This window comes from Mytilus galloprovincialis, chromosome 3 (genome assembly GCF_965363235.1).
Source record: "Mytilus galloprovincialis chromosome 3, xbMytGall1.hap1.1, whole genome shotgun sequence".
Lineage (NCBI taxonomy): Eukaryota > Metazoa > Mollusca > Bivalvia > Mytilida > Mytilidae > Mytilus > Mytilus galloprovincialis.
The window spans coordinates 45,654,221-45,677,049 of NC_134840.1; the positions used below are offsets into that span (position 1 = coordinate 45,654,221).

A 22,829-nucleotide genomic window follows, 5' to 3' on the forward strand; every position below is an offset into this window, starting at 1 on the left:
TACTGGACTGATAGGGAAATTTTAAATTTTTACTTGAAGCAAGAAACAAGTTCTAACACCATTTTTTATTTTTATTTTCTTAACACATATTATAAAACCCATCTTCTCACAATCTAATTTAAAATTCTATCTCATAGATTTCTTTTTATGCACAAAAATGTGTTTTTTTCACAATTATTCTAAGGGAATTTAGGCAATTTTCAACGACTCATAGCTTGTAAATTAGCACAGTGACTCATCGTTTATACTATACTTTTGAAAAGACCATAGGAAAATCTTCGTTTTGCCAAAGTATAAGAAAATTCTATATATATATCTCGGGAAACATATACCTATGATATTATATAAAATGTGAATTTAAATAATGTTTGAGGGGATAAAATTTATACACATATACGTGTAGTGTGAGCATAAATGTATAAATTGGTAGTATGATATGAAGTCTTTTCTTTTATTTTTTGGTGTAAGGAAATGGCAAAAATTTAAATACTTTGGCCAAGAACAAATATATAAATTGAAGCAGAATAAAAGGAGGAACAACAAATCACTCATAGTATTTACCAAGGACGAAAAGGTCTCCAGCAGCAAACAGTTCCTCCATGTATTTTCTATCTTGGATATCCATACCAGCATGGTGAAACCCAATACCTTTGATCACCAAGTCTAGAAAACAACAATAACATTTGATAATCACAAAAAGCCATCTCTTTTTCTTTATAAAATGTGATCTATATTTTCATCCTTAAAGATAACAAATAATAAGATGATAGATTACTTAGACTAAATAATCCTTTCCTCAGTTGATTCTTAAATTTCAAATATCAAAAAGTTTTTTTTTTTATTTGCTCTACTTCTGTGTTAATGGTCTAATTGAAAACTGTTTTCAGAAATCTGTAAGAATAGATTCTCTGTGCATCCAATCCTTGATAGTCAGGTAAAACACTCATCTTATTGAGAAAATCACAATATGTATTTTTCTGATATAAACATTTACCTCTTAGTTTGTTGTCCTTAACCATATTGGCATATTTCATTAGTTTTTGTCTTTGTTGAGTAGTTCTGATCATTGTTCCTCTACTGTCTTTGGCTAGAATTTCACCAGCTTGCTGGGTACTCTTTCTTGTTGAGCAAAACTTTGTAAGAGAAATGAGATACATTTATTAATATAATTAATTGTGAGTTACATGTGGATTTAATATGAACATTTTCACTACATTTTATTTTATTTTAACCCTTGTCGTGCGGGGGCCGTAATATTACGGCCTTACCCAGACCACCATTATTTTGGCACCAATGGCGCTCCATACATTTAGAGATCATCGTAATGCCATTTAATTCGTAGTGTATGCATGTTTCCTCAATCTGATACTATTGAGTCCAGGGTTGCAAGTAATTTTGAGCTCAAATACGAACTTAAAAATTTGATATTGAACAAAATTGGGTTTTTCCGGAGGGGTGGGCTTACCTTCAAGGACTGACACACGGAGTTAAGAGGACTGAACCTTGACAAATACTGTTAACCTAAAGGCACATAACGACTGATTGTGTTTATTATCAAAATACGTCGAGAAAACGACTACTTCCGGTTGCGAGTCCAGTTAAAGTTCAAAATCGGAAAAAATCGTAAATTTTGTGAATTTTGGTGCAAATGACCTTCTTTTCACTGATGAACCCAGATCAGTTTCACTCTGACCTAACAACTGTTGTGATAAAAGTGTTCACTGGTGTCCACTCTACAAGTAAACTACAGATGGATGCATATATTAGCATCTCTCGGACTTACAGGTCGAGAAAAAGAACGAAAAAACGTCAAAATTGACGCTTTTTGCACATGAAGACCAACTTTGGGGCAAATTCATGACCACCCCACCCCACCCCGTGATCCCCTTTCTTAGATATTTTTCAATCAGTATGCATCAGCATCAGGGTACAGCTCATTTGCATATCATTTGCATATTTTTGCAAAAACTCGAAATTCAGACAAATTCTGAAAACAACTCAGCATGGTAAGGGTTAACAATAAAAACAATAACATTCTAATGCATATGTCAGGCCTAAAATATTATGTTTGCCTTTCACTATTACACATCTTAGTTGATTTTGAAAGTAGCTAACTATATCAGCTTTTCTTGTGCAAAATAGCATTAAATCTTGCTACATACACATATAACACATTCCGGTATGTATAACATTTAAGATTAGAATGAATTCAAAAACATCATGGTAGAGGGCAACCACTGAAAATGGGCAGGCTTTTTTCCATTTTATAGGGTTAACAAGAAATCCTGTAACTAATATATTTAAAAGAGCTTCTTCTGGCTAAAAGTATTGTTTCATTAGTCTACAACTGGCATGACAATTATAGAAGGATTACATACATACAGATATGTTTTATCTAATTCCCTCAGCTTGACATTCATCTCATATTGTTAAGACATCATATCATCATTTTAGTTATTTTTATTATTATTATAAATCTAAATTACCCACCACTAAAGTTGGTCTGTCTTCAGAATATGTATTAATTATTCCAGCAAGTTTGTAGTTCAGTGACATGTCAAAATGGAAAGCTGAACCTTTATGTTCATCAAAGTAAAATCCTAAAACTACTTTCCTTAATCTGACTGGCCTCAAACTATCATCCATTCTAAAATTAGATTTTCAAGATTTCAACGTAGTATCTCGGTTATTTTTTATTTTCAATGATAAATATGAAAACATGTTTATAATGTTAAATTAATAACAAATTTGCAACCCATGATGCTACATGAGACTGTTTTAACCAAATTGTTATTTTACATACGATACAACAAAATTTACTTTTCAATTAATTTTTTTATAAAGAGTGGAAAAAATATAAAATAAATGTATATTTCTATGTGACAGGATGGATATACATTGTATATCACAGAATCTAAAATATAAGCAAATGAAGCATATATATTATGCTTGGTTGATGGCCTATCAATAATTGAGATGCAGGTATGAAGTATTTATTTCATACATTCTATAGTCTTTTCTATTTTCTTGGACGAAAATTATAGTGGGTCTTAATTAATGTTCCACAATTTAATTTTATTCTCCCCATTTTCATATTTGATTAGTATTACATAATATTTTTCCATCAATTATTTGAAACTGTGTAAATTGTCTTATTAAATGGGACAAATTAACATATTCTTAGCTTGTTCAGTGCTACTACCGTACTTTAGGATTTTGTCTTTGTTCAATGAATTTTTGAAATTAAAACATTGACTTTTTTACAGTGAAACTATAAAACAAATCTTAACTATTTCCGGAATTTTGCAAAAGCTATAGTAATTATCAGCAAAAAATAGATATGGTTAAGATTGTGAATTATGGGCAATTAAGACTACAATGTTTTTCAATTAATTTATTTGTAGATTTTGTATTGCTGATCTTTTTTACTGTTCAAATATTAGTCCATCTATTATTGGTTAAGATATTAGGAAATATACACATGTGCCAAATGCATATTTTACACCCTTAAAAAATTATTGTGCATGTTGAAATTGTTAAAAAAAACACTGTAACTGGTCATTTTTTTTATCTAGGGGTATTTACCTATTATGTCTCTCTGAAACAACATAAAAAAAAGTTTATAACAGTATGTTTGTCAGAGATATGCAAACATAATTTATATAGGATACATACTTCACAGCTATAGCTGGTTCAGATTCACCTAACCATTCAGCAATCTGGAAAAAAAAAGATCATGCAGATAATGTGAAATTTAACCAATAAAATTAGTACATGTTAATACACATATGTGTATATATTAAACATAGAAAATATTCATCTCTATTCATCCACTAAACATAAATACCTTATTCATTTAACAATTTACCTTTCTCTATACTACTTATTACATTCAATTCCCTTAATTCTTTTTATAATAAAACAAATCAAGTTTGATTAATACATGGCAGTGGATAATCCTTTAAAGATCTATGTCTGATCAGAAAAACAAATCAATAATCAATATAATAAATCGAATGTGTAGTTGAACCAGGTCTTAACAGTTCAACAACAAATTGACTTTTTAATATAGTCAAGAGAATTAGATGAATAGAACCCTACAAGGTAAGTGAGCTTTTTATCAAATGACAGAAAAAATAACAGATGCCCATGGACAGACAGACCCAATACTATAACTATATCACCCTCTGAAAGAGCAGTAAGAGACAAATGAAATTTTATTTGAAAGCCAATGCTGAAACAAAATCAGTGAAGTTATTTCAATCAAGGGTCTTGCAATCATAAAATCTTCTTAAGTTCCAAAACTTTTCAACTTGCTGCATTAGAAAATGTTTTTGAAAATTGGTCGTTCATATTAATCAAAATTTGCCTATGGCCACATGTTTTCATCCCACTGAATCCTAATGAGCAACTTTTGTAAAGGACTATTCTAAAATTAGTTATGCCAAGTTTGATTTAAATTGGTCTTGTTGTTTTAGAGAAGATGATGAAAATGTGAATTGAGTTTCAATTGAAAGAAGACAGAATACAAAGTGATGACCCATTGCCTAGCTATAAAAGTGTCTTTAATATGGATTAAATATGGCACCCCCTACCAATAAGGTTCACAAGTATATTAAAAGTTTCGCACAACTATGAAAACTAATACATATAACAATGGCATTTAATGGTAATTAATCATTATAAATAAATGGTCATCATTTAGAAATGTCTTTAATGCAAACTTGCTTATTCAATATTTTTTTTTATAGAAAAGTACCTTTTAAATTGTTGACTGGAAGAATTGTTATAGTAAAATCAATGACAACAACAGTGATGGTAAATTATAGCATAAGCATATGGTTCAATGGACATGGAATTGTTTTTATGAACTTATCTCTATAAAATGTTGTTTGTAAGTTTGATAACTAGTGGTTTAATTTTTCCAATTTTCATAGGAAACAGATAGCACAATGTTGGAATTAAATGGTAAGCACAACGTTTTTCTTATGATGCACTTGATTTATGTTTAAAAATAAAGTTTCAGTTTTAACAGATCAAAATTTTAATCAAGAAGCTCAGATTATTGGAATTGTTAGCTTTAATAAACAAAATGGCAACGTTCATACTACAGGAAAGACGAGAAAACAAGGTTTCATTATCACTGTACTAGTATATATTTGTTTAGGGGCCAGCTGAAGGACGCCTCCAGGTGCGGGAATTTCTCGTTGTATTGAAGACCTGTTGGTGACCTTCTGCTGTTGTCTGCTCTATGGTCGGGTTGTTGTCTCTTTGCACATTCCCCATTTCCATTCTCAATTTTACTTTGAACATGTTTCTAGTGCTGATGATATCTTTTATAAGCAGTCCTTTTCAGGGCCAACAAATTTTTTCAAAAAGATTCTACTTTTGTTGTACGTAATGAAACTGTTTGTTGAATTGCCTCTTTCAAATGCTGTAGTGTATGCATTGGTTTTTTTATCTGTACACTTGAAAATGTTGCATAGTTGTAATCAGAACACTAATCAATTGTTTTAATCAAATAATCAAAAATCAAATAAAGGCCAATTTACTTCTGATGTTTTTTACGCATTGTACCTCCTGTAAAATAATATCCTCAATTATTGTGTAGATATAAAGTAAAGTTAGTTCTTTTTCAATGATCAAAAAGGTCCTTCCACTGTTAGTTCGGTATAATAAAACAATTGTGGCACCTTAGAAGCAATGAATATCCAAAATTGTCAACCCTTTTTTTTTCCACATGACAATTTTTACCTTTTCCATTATAATTTTTGAGATAGTAGCCAAGCATCTTATTTGACTGAGATGTCTTACCACAATGGCCATTTTTTTGCTGGTAATATAAATATGATTTTATCAAGATACTAAAAGGATGTTTATAGCTAATATCAATTTAAGGAGATGTCAAATATAAGTCAATGAGACAGTTACCCAACAACAAAAGTAATATAGAGTGCAACATATAGTCTCAAACAAATAACATTTGTTCTTTCAATGTGTTATGCTCTAAATTGTAAATTTAAAGTTTTGAATAAGTTAAATAAAAACCAATCAAAGATCTGCCATTGACACCAAATTTTCCAAGCAACAAAACTTCAGATAGGAAATATGACTACTCAGGTCACTGACTAAGGACAGACAAATGCAAATGTGGTGAGCTTTATTCAAAAGAGGCCTAGTGGTTTCAGAGGCAACATTTAAAGAATTTCAATACCAACAAGATGCCAAATGATGGCAATATATCACATGAATCTTCTGTACAAATTGAAATAAAAAGTTAAGGTTGGCTCACTGATAATCTGAGAGATTAAAACCTCTTGCATAAGTAAATTAACTACATGCAATAATTACATCATCAATATTGGGTATGGTAGCCGACACAGCCACAAATCGTAGTTTAGGTAAGAAATTCTCCACGGAGGATCTCCCCATTGCTGCTTGTATAGTCTTCATTCTACTTATGACTGCCTCTATGGTTGCTCCTCTGGTACTATCATTTAATACATGGATCTAAAAGTAGAATCATTTTTCCAAGAAATTTTAAAGTCTGTGCACAGTATTTTTTGTTATATCAATCAAATATCTGTAAAATTTAGTATTCATAAATTATTTCATACTAATCTCTTTTGAAGACTACTAAAATAGAAATTCATTTAACAGTTCACAAATATTTAAAAATTATCTTAAACGTATGATATAATAATAAACTCAATAGATATTTGAATATCAAAAATAAAGCTGTGTATGTTATTCAGATCTTTGATAGGGTATACAATGTGACATTTCCAGCTAAGGAAATTATTTAAATTATAAATCAAAAATGAATCGCATATGTTATTCAGATCTTTAATTAAACAATGTGACATTCACAGCTTAAAGTTAATATTCCCTGAAGAATTACATTTATACTAAGGATTAATGCACATTCTAGAACCTGAATTTATATAACACATACCAGAATCTGTGAACATATTATTTTTCCCCTCTATTTAAACAAAATTTCCCAGATTTTTTTCAAAAAAGTATATTAAAATTTTTACCTATAGATCTGATGATTTTTAAATAGGAAACTCTACTTAACATACATATTCTTATTTCTGAAACCAGATTCTTTTTGTATTATCATTTCATTTTCTATTGTTTCTCACCATGATATCTAATATCACAAATAATGTAATAACATAAAACCAGGTGCTCCGCAGGGCGCAGCTTTATACGACCGCAGAGGTCGATCCCTGAACAGTTGGGGCAGGTATGGACAAAACATTTAAGCGTGATACAGCTCTGAATTTGGATTGTGATCAAATTTTTGACATTATATGGGTTTTTTACACAAAACAAATGTCAAGATTTTACAAATCAATTAAAGATTTCTTCTTCAAACTTATTTAAATCTAAAATTAAATAGTTGACACAGCATAGGTTTCTGACACAGAATGAATGTGGTCTAATGAACTTAAAATTTTTTTTGCCTTTGAGCAATTCATTATGCTGTTGAATATTAATCCTGTCAAAAAAATGTTTGAAGAAATTTTCTTTTTATTTATGAAATCTGAAATGAGAACAAGTATGGACACAACTTTTAAGTTTGATACAGCTATAAATGTGGATTGTGATTAAATAGTTGACACAACATAGGTTTATGTCACATTATGAATTTGGTTTAAGAAATGAAAATTAGAATTTAAAGTTTTTAAATTTAATATAAAACTATTATGGTTCAATATCCAAAATGTAAATAGTCATGTCTGGCAAATGTCCAACATACATTATCTAAAAACATTTTAGATAAGATAAGGAAAAAAAGCTTCATCAGCAACATATTATATTGGCAAATTTCCAATGAAGTTATTTACATAAAGTTATTGGCAAATAAAAATAGAAAATGACATCATAGTCATGTCTGGCAAATTTCCAACATATATAATCAACTACTATTCTATACAAAGAAAGATAACTCCAATTGAAAATTAATTGCTATTGCACAATATTGTGCAATTATAGATTTTTTGCTATTGTGCAATACTGTGCAATTGAAAATTTCTTGCTATTGCACAATACTTGATATGGAATCCTGATTTGGACCAACTTGAAAACTGGGCCCATAATCAAAAATCAAAGTACATGTTTAGATAAAGCATATTAAATAAGCCCAAGAATTTAATTTTTGTTAAAATCAAACTTAGTTTAATTTTGGACCCATTGGACCTTAATGTAGACCAATTTAAAAACTGGACCAAAAATTAAGAATCTACATACACAGTTAGATTTGGCATATCAAAGAACCCATTTATTCAATTTTTGATGAAATCAAACAAAGTTTAATTTTGGACCCCCATTTTGACCAACTTGAAAACTAGGCCAATTAAAAATCTAAGTACATTTATAAATTCAGCATATCAAAGAACCCCAAGGATTCAATTTTTGTTAAAATCAAACTAAGTTTAATTTTGGACCCTTTGGACCTTAATGTAGACCAATTTGAAAACGGGACCAAAAATTAAGAATCTACATACATAGTTAGATTCGGCATATCAAAGAACCCCAATTATTCAATTTTTGATGAAATCACACAAAGTTCAATTTTGAACCCTTTGGGCCCCTTATTCCTAAACTGTTGGGACCAAAACTCCCAAAATCAAACCCAACCTTCCTTTTATGGTCATGAACCTTGTGTTTAAATGTCATAGATTTCTATTTACTTATACCAAAGTTATGGTGCGAAAACCAAGAATAATGCTTATTTGGGCCCTTTTTTGGCCCTTAATTCCTAAACTGTTGTTACCTCAACTCCAAAAATCAATCCCAACCTTCCTTTTGTGGTCATAAATCTTGTGTTTAAATTTCATTGATTTCTATTTACTTATACTAAAGTTATTGTGCGAAAACCAAGAATAATGCTTATTTGGGCCCTTTTTTGGCCCTTAATTCCTATGCTGTTGGAACCAAAACTCCCAAAATCAATCCCAACCGTCCTTTTGTGGTCATAAACCTTGTGTCAAATTTCATAGATTTCTATTTACTTAAACTAAAGTTATAGTGCGAAAACCAAGAAAATGCTTATTTGGGCCCTTTTTGGCCCCTAATTCCTAAAATGTTGGGACCAAAACTCCCAAAATCAATCCCAACCTTCATTGTGTGGTCATAAACCTTGTGTTAAAATTTCATTGATTTCTATTCACTTTTACTAAAGTTAGAGTGCGAAAACTAAAAGTATTCGGACGACGACGACGACGATGACGACGACAACGACGACGCCAACGTGATAGCAATATACAACAAAAAAATAAAAATTTTTGCGGTCGTATAAAAATTCAGGACCATCAAATTTTTTGGAAGGACCAGCAAAAGTTTGTTTTTCTGTCTGTCTTGGTCAAAGATTAAATTTTGCCAACTACAATAGAGCCGACTTTAAAAGTCTGTTTATGAATCTGCAATTCTTATCATCAAACGTCTTTTTACTTTATCAAATAATTTTTGAAATCTCAATCAATTTTGTCATTCTGTATCATATCCTTTAAAGGTCTTAAACTTAGACCATTGGTATTGTATCACAGATCATACGGCTTGTCAATCATCTTTCACATATATTTTTTAAAATATAGTTATATAGGACCTGTCCTAAGTCATTCAGTAGATGTCATTTGTTGATGTGGTTCATAAGTGTTTCTTGTTTCTCTTTATTTTATATAGATTAGACTGTTGGATTGTCCGTTTGAATTGTTTTACACTAGTAATTTTTGGGACGCTTTATAGCTTGCTGTTCGGTTTGAGACAAGGGTCTGTGTTGAAGAGCGTATCTTGACCTATAATGGTTTACTTTTATAAATTGTGACTTGGATGGAGAGTTCTGTCATTGGCACTTATACCATATCTTCTTAAATCTATATATTACCTCATCTATACAGAACAGACAGACAGACTGTACAAAACAAGTATTGTCTCTCCACCTTCTTGTCATGCTGTCCCATTTCTCCTAAAACAAAAAGAAAACAGCATGAATCTTCCTTTTGTTCAAACACTACTACTTTTCTTTTGACATGAAAATGTAATGAAAATTAGAAGGTCCTTCATGGTTTTATATCCATGTGGAATAAATATTCTGTACTATAATTTTCACAATAACAAATATTACAGATTTTTTTTCTTACAGAATAAAGACATTAAGGGTATAGAAGATTTGTTCCACAAGGAACAGATATATTATGGCATTGTTTATAACAAAGTTTCTGTTTGGTGAAACAAATATAAAATGTTCTATATTTCCAAATGAGGATATCTCAATTTTCATTTCTAAGAATAAACTTCTGCTACAAGTCTTTAAATATTTAACTAAAGGGGAAAAAGGGATAATGAAGTAAAATGCTATATGTTTGTTGATTTTGCCTGTACTTACAGGTGTTGTGAGTATGATATTGACTTCCTGAAGCTCATAATAATCATCTACTTCTGTGTCACCTGTCAACTCGGCACACTTCAGATTGTGTGGTTCAAATTTCTCCTTCCAACTTGTATACTTTTCACTACATAGAGCTTTTATAGGTGCCACTATTTAAAAATATAAATAACTAATTAACCTGTATCTCTCAAATGAATTTATGAAAATATCAATAATGGAGGCTTATAAATTTTATTACATCTATGGATGAAAAAAACTCACATTGTTTATCAAATAGCAACCACATATGGTAAAATCTTGATGATTTTCAAACAATTCTTTTCAAGGAAAAGTTTAAAAAATGGGCAATCAAGAAATTTTTATCAACTCCACCAGACTCAACACACATCCTTATTTACAAAATTAAAACACTATCAGTAAATGTAATACAATTTAACATGAAGAATGCTTCTGTATGTGTCAGAGCAGTCGAGGAAAATCTGAAAAATCTAAGCCAAACACATGGACATTGAAGTTCAATATAATATCGCTTTTATGTGTATTTTTCCTTTGATGTTTTAAAGTTATAATTTTTAGTCTCACTTCACTTGCTTGTGAATGAAAATTTTCGGTTGTTTCTAAGTTCCAATTAGCAACAGTGTTTTAATCCATATTTTTTAGCTAGAGTGTCAACTAATCAGAAAACTTCAAACAGAATGTCTATAAAAGAAAAATTTAATCAGATAACTGAACTGAAATGTCAACAAAAAAAGAATTGTTCTCTCTTTTTAATTTACTGTGAATTTCACTTTAAAATTAAATCAAAGTAAATAAAAGTAATTAAATCATGTTTCTAACTATTAAAAAAAGGTCAATTTTTACATAAATCTAGTATGATTGTCTGTTTGTTTGTCTGTTTGCATGTATTGAATGGTGTTCACAATCTTCGAATACACTGGCTGATCAGTTCAAACCTCTTTTTTCAAATGAATGAAAGCAGTTGTGTGACTAAATAATTATCAAATAAGCCTGTTTGAAAAAAACAACCCCAAAAACAATTTGCATTTGTTATGTATTAGATGATATTTGAAAATAAACATAACAGAGATAAATAGATGATTTATGTTTTCTTAAACTGGATTCATTTTCTCATTCTCATCTCATCTCAAGGCCCCATTGATGATATAAGAATGAGAAAATGCATCTTGTTTAAAAAATATACTTGTTTAAATAGCTGACCACAGGAGTTTTTTTATAAATGAATTTTACTATATATCATAAACATCTACTACAGTGGTGTCTTAAAATACAGTAATATCCATGATTACTATTTACAACAGTAGTTTATTGCAAACATCAAACGGCTGTTGTCTGCTCTATGGTTGGGTTTTTTTGTCGCTTTGACACATTCCCCAATTCCTTTCCCAACTTTATTATCAAATCAAAGATCCACTGCAAATTGATGTATAATTAATTTGTTTTCATTTAAATATTACTTGATATTCTTTGTTTTACATTTGTTAATAAAATAATGATTTCAATAAAAATTCCCTGTAATACATTTCAAAATTCCCTGTGATACATTTCAAATTTATATGGCAAAATATGTGTTATGATTTCTTACTATACACAACTTTAAAGTTTTTCCTTGGACTATTTTCCATCTTCATCATTAATCTAACAATAGCCAACTCAAATAAAGCTGTTTTTCCTGCTCCTGTTGGTGCACATACAACTAATGGTTTATCTGTATAAAATACCTAACAAAATAAACAAAATATTTTAAACTTATACATAAATAGGACAGAAAATGCATTATTTATATGTATCAAGACACCAAAACAAACATGATGTACAACATTGACTAATGTTTTTTTGTGTCACATTTTCTAAATTATTTTCACTAAATCACTGAAGCATGACTGGAGCAGCAAAGTAAAATAATAAAAGCATCACCTATCACATGTTGTTATAGTTTTTCTTCAAATAATTACCTCGTCAAATACTTTAGACTGTACTATGTTGAAGTATGGAAATTCAAATATATCTCTGTATCTTTCAGCTTTATCATTTAAGGAAAATGTTTTCTTTATTTCAACACCATGACAATTTACCCATCATAAATACAGTTCTAACATAGATTTCATAATTTTTTGTTCAAGCAGTTCAAAATTATCATCCAGAAACCAGTAGTGACTGACACCATAAAGACAGACAGTCGAAGTACATGTACATCACTATATACCCCTCTTTTTATATTAAGAAGGGGTAATAAAAATATGAAAATGATTATCACAGTTGGAAAATTTTTTAAATTAAATTTAAAATAGATTTATTCCAAAAAAAGTAAATTTATTTAGGAAAAGTGATGAAAAGTATAAATAATAACTTAGTAACAAGGTAAAACAATACACTTAATTAATTATCTTAAACATATAATTTTAAAATTTTAAATAATTTTTGAAGATATTGGTTCAAACAGAAATCAATGTATTTCAGAGAATTTGTATTGGCTGTTGAACATTATGGATTCAGAACACATTTCATTACATGGATTTGATAAATGCTTAAGTTGATATGGCCAACTAAAGTTTAGACATTCTTCATGACAACTCAAAGTAAGATAGATTAAGCCTATGTTTCAATAATCCAAAACTAGGATTTACAGACAGCAGACATTAATGAAAAAAGAAGGACACAAATGACAGAAAAATCATAGAACAAAAAATATGATATTCTATGAAAATGAAATATTAAAATTCTTATGACTCACAGTCAGTTTTTGAGAAATATAGAAGATTAAATCTTTTTCATTCATTAAAGGATACAAATTTCTTCTCTGGACCGTAATTTTATTCCATGGCTGCTGGGCACTAGAAGGAAAGCAAAATTGTAAATATATTATCACATTGGTTACAATGAAATACCTTGATTTCCCAGTTTAATATGAACTGTTAACTTCACTCCTCTGTTGTCAATATATTAAAATTGAGAATGGAAACTGGGAATGTGTCAAAGAGATGCCCAGAGACAGCCTGAGGACACAAATGGGTCTTTTACACCGCTAGAAATTCCCACACTCTGATTTTTCAGCTGGCTCCTAAGCCATTATGTATACTAGTACAGCGAAAAAAAGAGAAATTGATATCTTGATACAAAATAAATGGTGAAGGAATCTGTTTCTATAATGATTTTAATGATATAACGGTAAATTACAGATGCACCATGGAAACATAAGTCCAATGTAATCTTTTCTTTGTTATAGTAAGATTAGATTTTTGTGTTGAGTCCAATGACTATAAAGTCTGCTGACAATTTTATCTCAAATGCTGGAAAACAAAAAATTGCAAAAATTTCATATATTTTTTGCTGGTCACCTTGACTTTTGCCCTGTTGACAAGCTTTGACCGAAACCTTTAACCTGAAGCTGGACAGATGGACAGATGAATGAACCGACAAATGAATGCACAGACCAGAAAACATAATGCCCCTCTACAATCGTAGGTGGGGCATAACAATGGTCGAGAATTAATGTATGGCATAAAAGTAGATTTATAATAACAAAAATACAAATATCCAAGGAAATTTCAAAACAGAAAGTCATTTATCAAATGGCAAAATCAAAAGCTCAAACACATCAAACCAATGGAAAACTGTCATATTCTTGAGTTACAGGCATTTCCTTAAAGAGATACTATCCTAAATTTTAAGTAGATATTTACAAGTACTGTGACTTTCATCTTTGAGTTTGATCTTCTAACCCCTAATGAAGACGACTTGATCTTCCATTGGGCATGTTCAACCTTAATTTGACAGATTGTTCAAGATATCACATGTACAGAAACCAAATTATTGTCTATGAATTGCTACCTTGACTTTGACCTTTGAGCTAGTGGCCTAAATATCAATAGGGGTCTTGGTCAGCGTATGAAGCACCAACAAATCAAGATTGGTAAAAGCTGATCATACAGTTTGTCTATCCTTTTCTTTCTTTTACTTTTCAATCATGTAATCTTCTAAATATTTATGTTTGTCTTCATTAAATATATATTTAATTGAATAGTGTTAAATATGTTCAAACTTACAGAGCAAGGGTAAAGGTGTAGGAATTGCATCTTTTTCAAAACATGGATTTCTTCCTTTATTTTTGTATGCAGTCACTCTTTCAGGTGTTTCAGCTTCCTTCTGAGTATGACCTATGTTTTCTTTTCCATTTGGAAGCTTAGGTGCTTTGCTTACATGTGAAAAGAAAGGTGTTATTGGAGAAATTAACCTGAAAACAGAAAAGTATTCATAAAAATTGCTGGTAGAAAAAAGTCTTATACAGAATTATTTTCAGATTTTTCTCTAGTTTTTTATAATCTAACTTTCAGTTTCAGTGATGGTCTTTTTTAATGACATATATTTCATTAAAAAAAACATATTACTGGTATTTACTTGTACTTGAAGTTATTGAAGTTAGGCTGCATTAATTCTGTATTGTTTGTTTCTATCAAATAGTTTGATTAATTTGCCTATTTTAGAATTAAAGAATTTCTTGGAAAATCCAACTACCAGGTACATGTATTATTCTCACAAACGGTTTTCTAAAACTGTACTTCATTTATAGGATGATTGATTTGTTTTCAAATAGACATTTTTTTCAAGACAATCAGCATACAGCTGGGCTCTTCATCTTGATACTTTGTTTAGTTCTATTTTTAAATGAGTCAGAATTAATTCAAGAGCATCTCCAGAAGCTCTCTTTTTTTTACTTTATGTTCTGAAATAGGTTATGTCTAATCAGATATTTGACCTTATAATCTTAAATTATACTACACTGGAAAGTGGTTAATTACAGATGACCAGGTTATCTAACCTTTTTCTTTTCCCAGTCTGTTCTAATACATTCTGTTGTGCTAGATCTGAAAGAATATACATTTTGTTACACCTGATCTTTCTAACTATTCTATTTGATTGAATACCCCTTGCCTCCCTGACTTTGTCGAGGGGAGACGAAGATTGGATAAATATTCTTGGTCTTTTTAAAATGTGCAAACTGACAAAGCTTGAAGTTGCTAAGATTACCCATGTACTAATTTTGGATTTGACAAACAATAAACATAAAAATGAAACAAAGTTCCTATAATTCATCCAAGAGAGTTAAATTCTAGTAGTAAATATAACTCATCCTAAAGAGTTAAATTCTAGTAGTAAATATAACTCATCCTAAAGAGTTAAATGCTAGTGGTAAAAGATGTTGTATCTACTAAACTTTACGATGAACTATTTTGTTCCAAAATTAACACTTTACAGTTAATTATCAACTGCAGTGTATTTTATTTTCTGACTAGAGGCGATGTGTTTACAGTAGAGTGCATCACTAGCGGACTATGCTTTAAGTTACATCATGTGCGATCGACTTTATTGAGGTAGTACTAATGAATCAATATTAATCAGCTTAATGAATAAGTGCTCAAATGTGACAATTGTTAATTTGAAATGGGGCAATGAACATTTTAAGTCCAATGACTTGCGCTCCAGTTTCGGACATGTATATTTTAATGGGATGTATTTATTCTCGTGTGTAAATAGAGGTGGTGGTTAATGTATATAAACAAACAATATTAGTGCATTAGACATTTTAATGATATTCACACTGAAAAAAGGGTCGTCTGATATAGGCGGAACAGTACAGACTAAAGTAAAGTAAAGTAAGGTAAATATAACTTCAGAACACAATTCATATAATCTTGAAGTAGCCCTTCTTTATAGCTACTATAATATTGATCCAAACTTTTCTTATCACCACCAGTATCATGGTATGATACAATATGATTGAATTTTTTTTTATATAGATATTCATTTCTTTATGCTTCCTTACCATTTTTTTTTTTTTTTTTTTTTTTAAAGGAAATTTTGAAACAGTATAACCTGTATATATCTTCTAAGCCATTAAAATACAAACCAGGATGCAGGAAGTTGGTCCTTTTCTCTTCAACTGTTGAATCGACATCCTTCATCCTTTGAACTTTAAACATGTCTCTACTGGTCTTTTTTGGTAGTATGATGTTAACACTCTGTTTCTCTAACCCATCACTTTTATAATCAGATCTAACATTTGCTATACCTCTCCCAGCTTTTTCATGATAACTATTGTCCTTTTCTAATTGATTATTATGGTATAACTGTGAAGCCAGAATATCAGGTACATAGTTTTGACTGACAGGCAAGTCAAGATCATAATTGGAGTAATGCTTTGTTTCCTGTAATCGACCTGTCTGGTTTTGACCATGTGATTTCTGCGAGTTCTGATAAAGTTGAGATGCTTGGATGTCCCCTAAAAATCTTTGACTAGGTAGTAATGGAGCTTCAAATGATAACGGTGCATCAGGTACTTCAGTGGAAACATTTTCACATTTCTGGAATTTATTACAGGGCCTAAAAGTGAAATACATCTTATTTTTTATATCAATATCTCAAAATGACTTATAGATATTTAACATTTTAAAGAACCATTAAACTTGAACCAATCAAATGCTTAGAGAAGCACCTAAGCATACCAGCAACTACTTGGTAAATGCTCCTAAGAGACTCAACTGGTCAACTGGGAAAATATATGTACATTGTATCATTCTAATAATTTACTTCACCTTTGTATTTATCAAAATTGTTATTTCCCAGTCAATTCACTTCTTCCTGAGATAGTAATAATTAATCTCACATTTTTTCCAATTCCTCAAAATTGGCAAAAATAGATGCAGGCAATAAATTCTGAATTTACAGTGTGCAGTTTTTTCAAGTGAAATCAAACCACTACTAAGTTCCTTCAGTGTCAGGATTACATTCATCTGGACAACAAAATCAGGATTCTAAGCAGTCATCGCAATATTTAATAAAATTTGAAAAGATATCATTTTTTAGGAAATCAATTCAGTAACCATTTACAGGAGTTGGTATCAAAATTGCCTAAAATGTAATGGTCTTCAACAGGCTATAAAAATACAAAGACTTACTGATCATAAGGTGTCCTTTGGTCAAAGAAAAGCTGGCTGGGATTCATCATTTACCATTACACACCTAAAATGTTAAATAAACACATGAATATCAAAGTGTGAGCATAAGGGATTTTACAATAGCCAAGTGAAAAAAATGTATATGTATATGTACTATTAGTCAAAAATCATAAATAAAAGTTGAATATTATAGTGTTATCAACTGGCTGTATCTGTATTGGTCCAGTTAGATTCGAGATGACCTGATTTGGACTTGAGACTCAAAACAGCCAGTTCATAACACTTTTATTGAATGATTTTAATTCTTTTAATTAGAAAAAAACTACACATGAACTAAAAAACTTACCGTGAAGAAGATACAGAATTTCATATCTGAACTTAGTCTTTATGCATTCAAGTCGATGGATTTTTTTGGTCAACATTGTCAGATATAATTTCTAATTTCTTGTCCAAGTACTTAATGTAATACTATTAAATTTTATTTTATCTAGCAAATATAAAGAAGCCGGGTACAATAAATCAGATAGTTTTTTCTATTCTTACTCTTTGATCAATTGCGTTCGGATGATTGATCAACAGAAATGAACCAGTGTCAATTATCAAAAGTCAGACTTGAAAAGGTTGTGAATTATTTCAATTCAAGACTTTAAGAGGTTACTAAACACTGAACATCATTTCAATTTTTAATTTATGTTTTCAAGTTAAAAAATATAATACAAATGTTATTTTGCATAATGTCTATGATACATCAAAATTTAAGTAATGCTTCAGAAAATTGAAAAATGGAAGTGAACGCATGGACCTATAAACATTTTTTTTTTGTATAGGCCCTGCCCGAAAAAGCAATGATAACTCTTGATTAAGAAAGACAGGACAATATCATCAGTATTGTGAATGCTGATTTATCAGGATTAGGCTGATTTGCTTGCATCAGTTAATAATATTGAATTTAAACATTTATGTCACCTTTCAAAGTCTTAATTAGGTAAACTATGTGTCCTTCTGCTGTTGTTTGTTCTATGGTCGGGTTGTTGTCTCTATGACACATTCCCCATTTCCATTTTTAATTTTATGTATTCTTAATGTTAATTTACTTCCATCGACAGAATTTTTTTGCTATTTTATAATAAAACAGTCTTTTGAAAATTCTCAGAGCTTATATACACTTTGTAGTCATTACAATTCACCTAGTTATAAAAAAAAACAATTGTTTTTAGTGCTGACTTCAATTAAACTTTTTTTTTTATCTAACTGGTTGATCAGATATTTTTTTCAACTAGTTAACCAGTAATGCAGTATTACAGTTGTACAAGCTGATGTTAAAAGGCAATGTCTGCAGTACTTTATGAACGCATGGTGATAAGATTCTTTTATACAAATGAATAACATTTAAATTTAAAAGATAATGATAAAAATTTCAGTAAAATAAAGTTAAATCAGAACATAGCTGCACATCAAGAGGGAGATAGATCATACTGTTACCCCTCTAAAAAATCATTGTCAACCTTCAAGCTTCGCCTCGAATGACAATCAATGTTTTCTCTGGGTAACAATCTGCTCTATCCCCCTCTTAACTATGTGTTGACAGCTGTTGTCCATTTGTTTGATGTGTTCTAGCTTTTGATTTTGCCACTAGGTTAGGGACTTTCTGTTTTGAATTTTCCTCAGAGTTTAGTATTTTTGTGATATTATTTTTTACTGATTCCTATTTATGTAGCTACCATTTTATTTAATATCAATGTAGTATTAACCAACAAATTCAAATATAATAAAAAAAACAAAAAACAAAAAACAAACTAAAAATCCCATTAATGTATTGGTTCTTGTTTCTATTACATGTATTACCTAGGAACAGTATATCTATAGTCAATATATACGTTCCTGCTATTATCAATTAGAGAATAGGAAGCAGAAGAGTGTTAAATTTAAAAAAAAGAAAGAAAAACTTTGAATTTTTATATTAAAAGGGGAAAATTTCAGTATATTTTGAACAACTACTTTTCTAAAAGAGGCCTTAGAGGGGTCCAATAATTTTCAATAATAAAGAAGATATAAGCTAGTCCGGGAATATTACACATAGATGTATAGTTCTTTTGGGAAAAGTTTCTTCAAATAATATAAATATGTGCTCATTTGTACTAAAAATCAGTTTTAACAAACAAACAAAAATTTATCACTTGACATAGTTGGTCTTATTGGGGTCCAAGTGTGACGCAGGATTGGCCAATTTTTTTTTAAACAAGACACATGAAAAGGGATTAATTAGGCATGAAATAATCTGGCATAACACCACAGGCACTTGTTTCTATCCATGGGAAGACCCACTATCAACTGTATATTTCCACTGGTAAATGGATAGAAACTATTAACACTGGAAATTACATGGGCGATTATGGCAACGAGAAGTGGGATTCAGGATTCTCACTAAACAATAAGGGGGATCAGACCTCACAATCAGACCCCCTCATAAAAGGGATAGCCATTACATTGACGGGTAACCCCACATTAGAGGGGTTGTTTTTAACCTGATGGACACATCAGACACCCTTGTACAGTTTTAGTTTTGCATTTTGCCAATTTATATACACAAAAGCTCTTTGACAATATCACACAAGAGTGTTTATAACAAAAAATAACATCTGAGACCAACTAAACACTGACAAAAAGTCTAACAGTAAACACACTTTTAGTTGGTACTTTTTCTCCTTTTTCTTCAGCAGCAGACGAAGTATAATTAAAAAACATATTCCCGTACCGACCTATAATATTTCCGGATATTCGCTATTTCCCCCGTTTTTCCCTCGGACTCTTTATATTTTAGCAACCGGTTATTCATCATTCTTTTTTGGTGTATTCTTTTTTCTGTCTGTATTTTTCTCTCGTATTTTCACCCGCATCCAGACCCAGTACTTAAATTATCAGTATCACGGATCAGTGTCACAATTATCGTGGCCTAAATAACGCGGGTGGTAAAGCGCGCAAGATCTGGAATAGGATCGTAAAGGAAATCTTTTTAGTCGAAAATAAACATACAATGTTAGCATATAATTATAGATTATCGTTGAAGATAAAGAGATAGATAGATAGTTGATCATCTCAACGAGATTGGTTGATCGCTATTTTACCTAGCTATGACGAAGTTGTAAGGGGGGCCAGTGGCGTAGCTAGGTCATTTTAACGTGTACGCCCAAACCTCTGCGAGGGGTCTAAGGACCACAAGTGGGTCCAGGTCAAAGCAACGGCTGGTAGTGTGTTCGAGGGTGCAAAGACCCCGAAAGCTAACGAGTTATCGAGAATGAAATACCATTCCGGTCATTTAAACTCATTAATAACTAAATCTAAAGTTATTTATGTATGAAGCAAATTTTTGAAAATATTTTTTTTTCGTTCATTTTCAGTATAACGGACTTTACGCAATTATCATTTTACATCATACATAAAATCACTATGCTCTGGATACACTTTTGATCATAAAGAATTTCTATCAAACTTTCGTAAAGTTTCACGAAAACTTACTCACAAACTGAACTAAATATTGACGCCTACGACGAAATTTAGGATCGCTATGTCACAGACTCAACCAAAATGCAAACCCCATATCGAAAAAAATATGTAAAAATTCAAGTGTACTCCCGGGCGTTTTGACGTAAACGTAGCTACGCGCCTGGGGCCCCACTTAAGTAAATTACTTGACGCACGCGCGGGGTATTAATATCCTTGAATGTATCACCGTATAAACCTTTCAAGATCAAGATCAAGATGTTAATTTCATTAGCAACGCCACTTGCTTCCTTATTTTCTAGCTATAATTTTCCATCTCAAGTGAGTAGCATGATATGAAAAATTATCACAAAAAAGATCAAAGGAAAAATGCACAAAATAGCGATAATGACAATGATCTAATTAAATTAATTATAATGACAAATTTTGGTATAATAAAACTGTCTGTCAAAATGGTTCATGATCATGTTCGAGAAAATCAAGGTTGAAAATTGGAGCTCTGGTTTAAAACATATAAAAAAAGCATTTTCGCAAACCTATAAATGGCAGATTTCTCATCGAAATTTCAAAGCAATAAAAATGTATTAAACAAACACGATTTTTTTCCAAATTAATAATTCGTAAATCAAGGATTTCTTTTCGAAGAATCATAGATATATTTTGTTTTAGTTAAATCAATCACAAACGTTGCAAAAACCTGGTTACATTTGTAAAAAAATTATAGTTCGGATCGTGAAAGATCGGGTACCGCATTTTGATGGTCGTGGAAGATCTATTGCAGCTTATTCGTTATTGCAATAATCCATGAAAACTTGAATGAAACAGTTATATCACATACAAAAAAAGTTGTGGTATGAATGCCAATGAGATAACCCTTTACAAGAGATCAAATGACATCGTTGTTATAATTTATTGTAAGTCTATTAGAACGAATAGTTCAGTTGCGTTGTAAGTCTGTGGTGTATGTAAAAAATGAGTGATATAGTGCTATTGTAATTTTTGGTATTCTTGTCTTTCGTTTTTGCTTATGTGCTTTGCCTGTATGCTTCAGTTTTTTGTTTTTCTTTGTAGACGTATTTGTATGTTTAATAGTGATTAAGATTTATATAACACAATATCGACTGCTTTATCCATACTTTTGACATTTTTACCTATTATGTCTGTGTTTTGTTCACACATTATTGTCAATATAATCGAATTGTATGTTAATGTCATACAAATTAGAGGTTTAGCTAGCTATAAAACCAGCTGTGATCCCTCATTTTCTACAATACAAAATACCTACAAGTAATCCATTCGTTTTACGTGTTTGAGGTTTTGAATGAATATGCCATTTGATTAGGGAAATTTCGTTTTGAAATTTTCCAGAGTTCGATATTTGTTTTTCTTATACAAACTCTGATTAGCAGCTGCAAGCTCCTGAAAATCGTATGTGCTGAGAAATGTATACTTTATATGCGGATGAAGTTTGTAAATTGCTGCTACGGTGAAAAAAAAAATTATAACTCCAAAATTCACATCATATTGTATGTTATAAACTCTGGTATCAACATGACCGCGGTAGTCAAATTGATGATATTGATAAGAATAAAAATTAGGATGAGGAAACTGTATATGTGGTGACTGACTGTAATCTCTAGTTTATGACTATTAAAGGGACCCAATTAGAAAAGTTGGTATACTTAATGGAAAGAACAACTTCGATTCACCTGTATGTAAAATTAAATGATATAGCTTCTTTGGTCTAACCATTAAGAAAACAAAAACGTATCCATTAAGATATTCCTAAAAGAAAACCACTTCACCCATCTCGCTTCACTCATTCGTGGATGCATTTCACATTAGATATACAAAGATATTTACTTTTCAACAATTTACGTTCCCAGAGGTCTCATTGTATACACTTGTCTATTTATTGCTATATACTGTAACAGTTATTTATCTTTTTGTAAATC

The 22,829-nt window shown here is 30.6% G+C and overlaps 1 protein-coding gene across 1 annotated transcript in view; it reads right to left on the minus strand.

The window, feature by feature from the left end:
* Nucleotides 1–20,115, minus strand: part of LOC143068100 (putative ATP-dependent DNA helicase HFM1) — a 47,922-nt gene extending 27,807 nt beyond the window's left edge. The window contains exons 1-15 of the mRNA XM_076241871.1: nt 20,058–20,115; nt 17,374–17,437; nt 16,326–16,798; nt 15,237–15,282; nt 14,464–14,651; nt 13,207–13,251; nt 12,373–12,440; nt 12,003–12,138; nt 10,397–10,548; nt 9,896–9,976; nt 6,352–6,510; nt 3,676–3,719; nt 2,491–2,647; nt 995–1,133; nt 562–663 (exon numbers count right to left, since the gene is read on the minus strand). Of these exons, the coding sequence (XP_076097986.1) occupies nt 562–663; nt 995–1,133; nt 2,491–2,647; nt 3,676–3,719; nt 6,352–6,510; nt 9,896–9,976; nt 10,397–10,548; nt 12,003–12,138; nt 12,373–12,440; nt 13,207–13,251; nt 14,464–14,651; nt 15,237–15,282; nt 16,326–16,798; nt 17,374–17,423 (1,840 nt within the window). The 5' untranslated portion in view covers nt 17,424–17,437; nt 20,058–20,115. The remainder of the gene's footprint in view (nt 1–561; nt 664–994; nt 1,134–2,490; nt 2,648–3,675; nt 3,720–6,351; nt 6,511–9,895; nt 9,977–10,396; nt 10,549–12,002; nt 12,139–12,372; nt 12,441–13,206; nt 13,252–14,463; nt 14,652–15,236; nt 15,283–16,325; nt 16,799–17,373; nt 17,438–20,057) is intronic.
* Between the last annotated feature and the right edge of the window lie 2,714 nt (nt 20,116–22,829).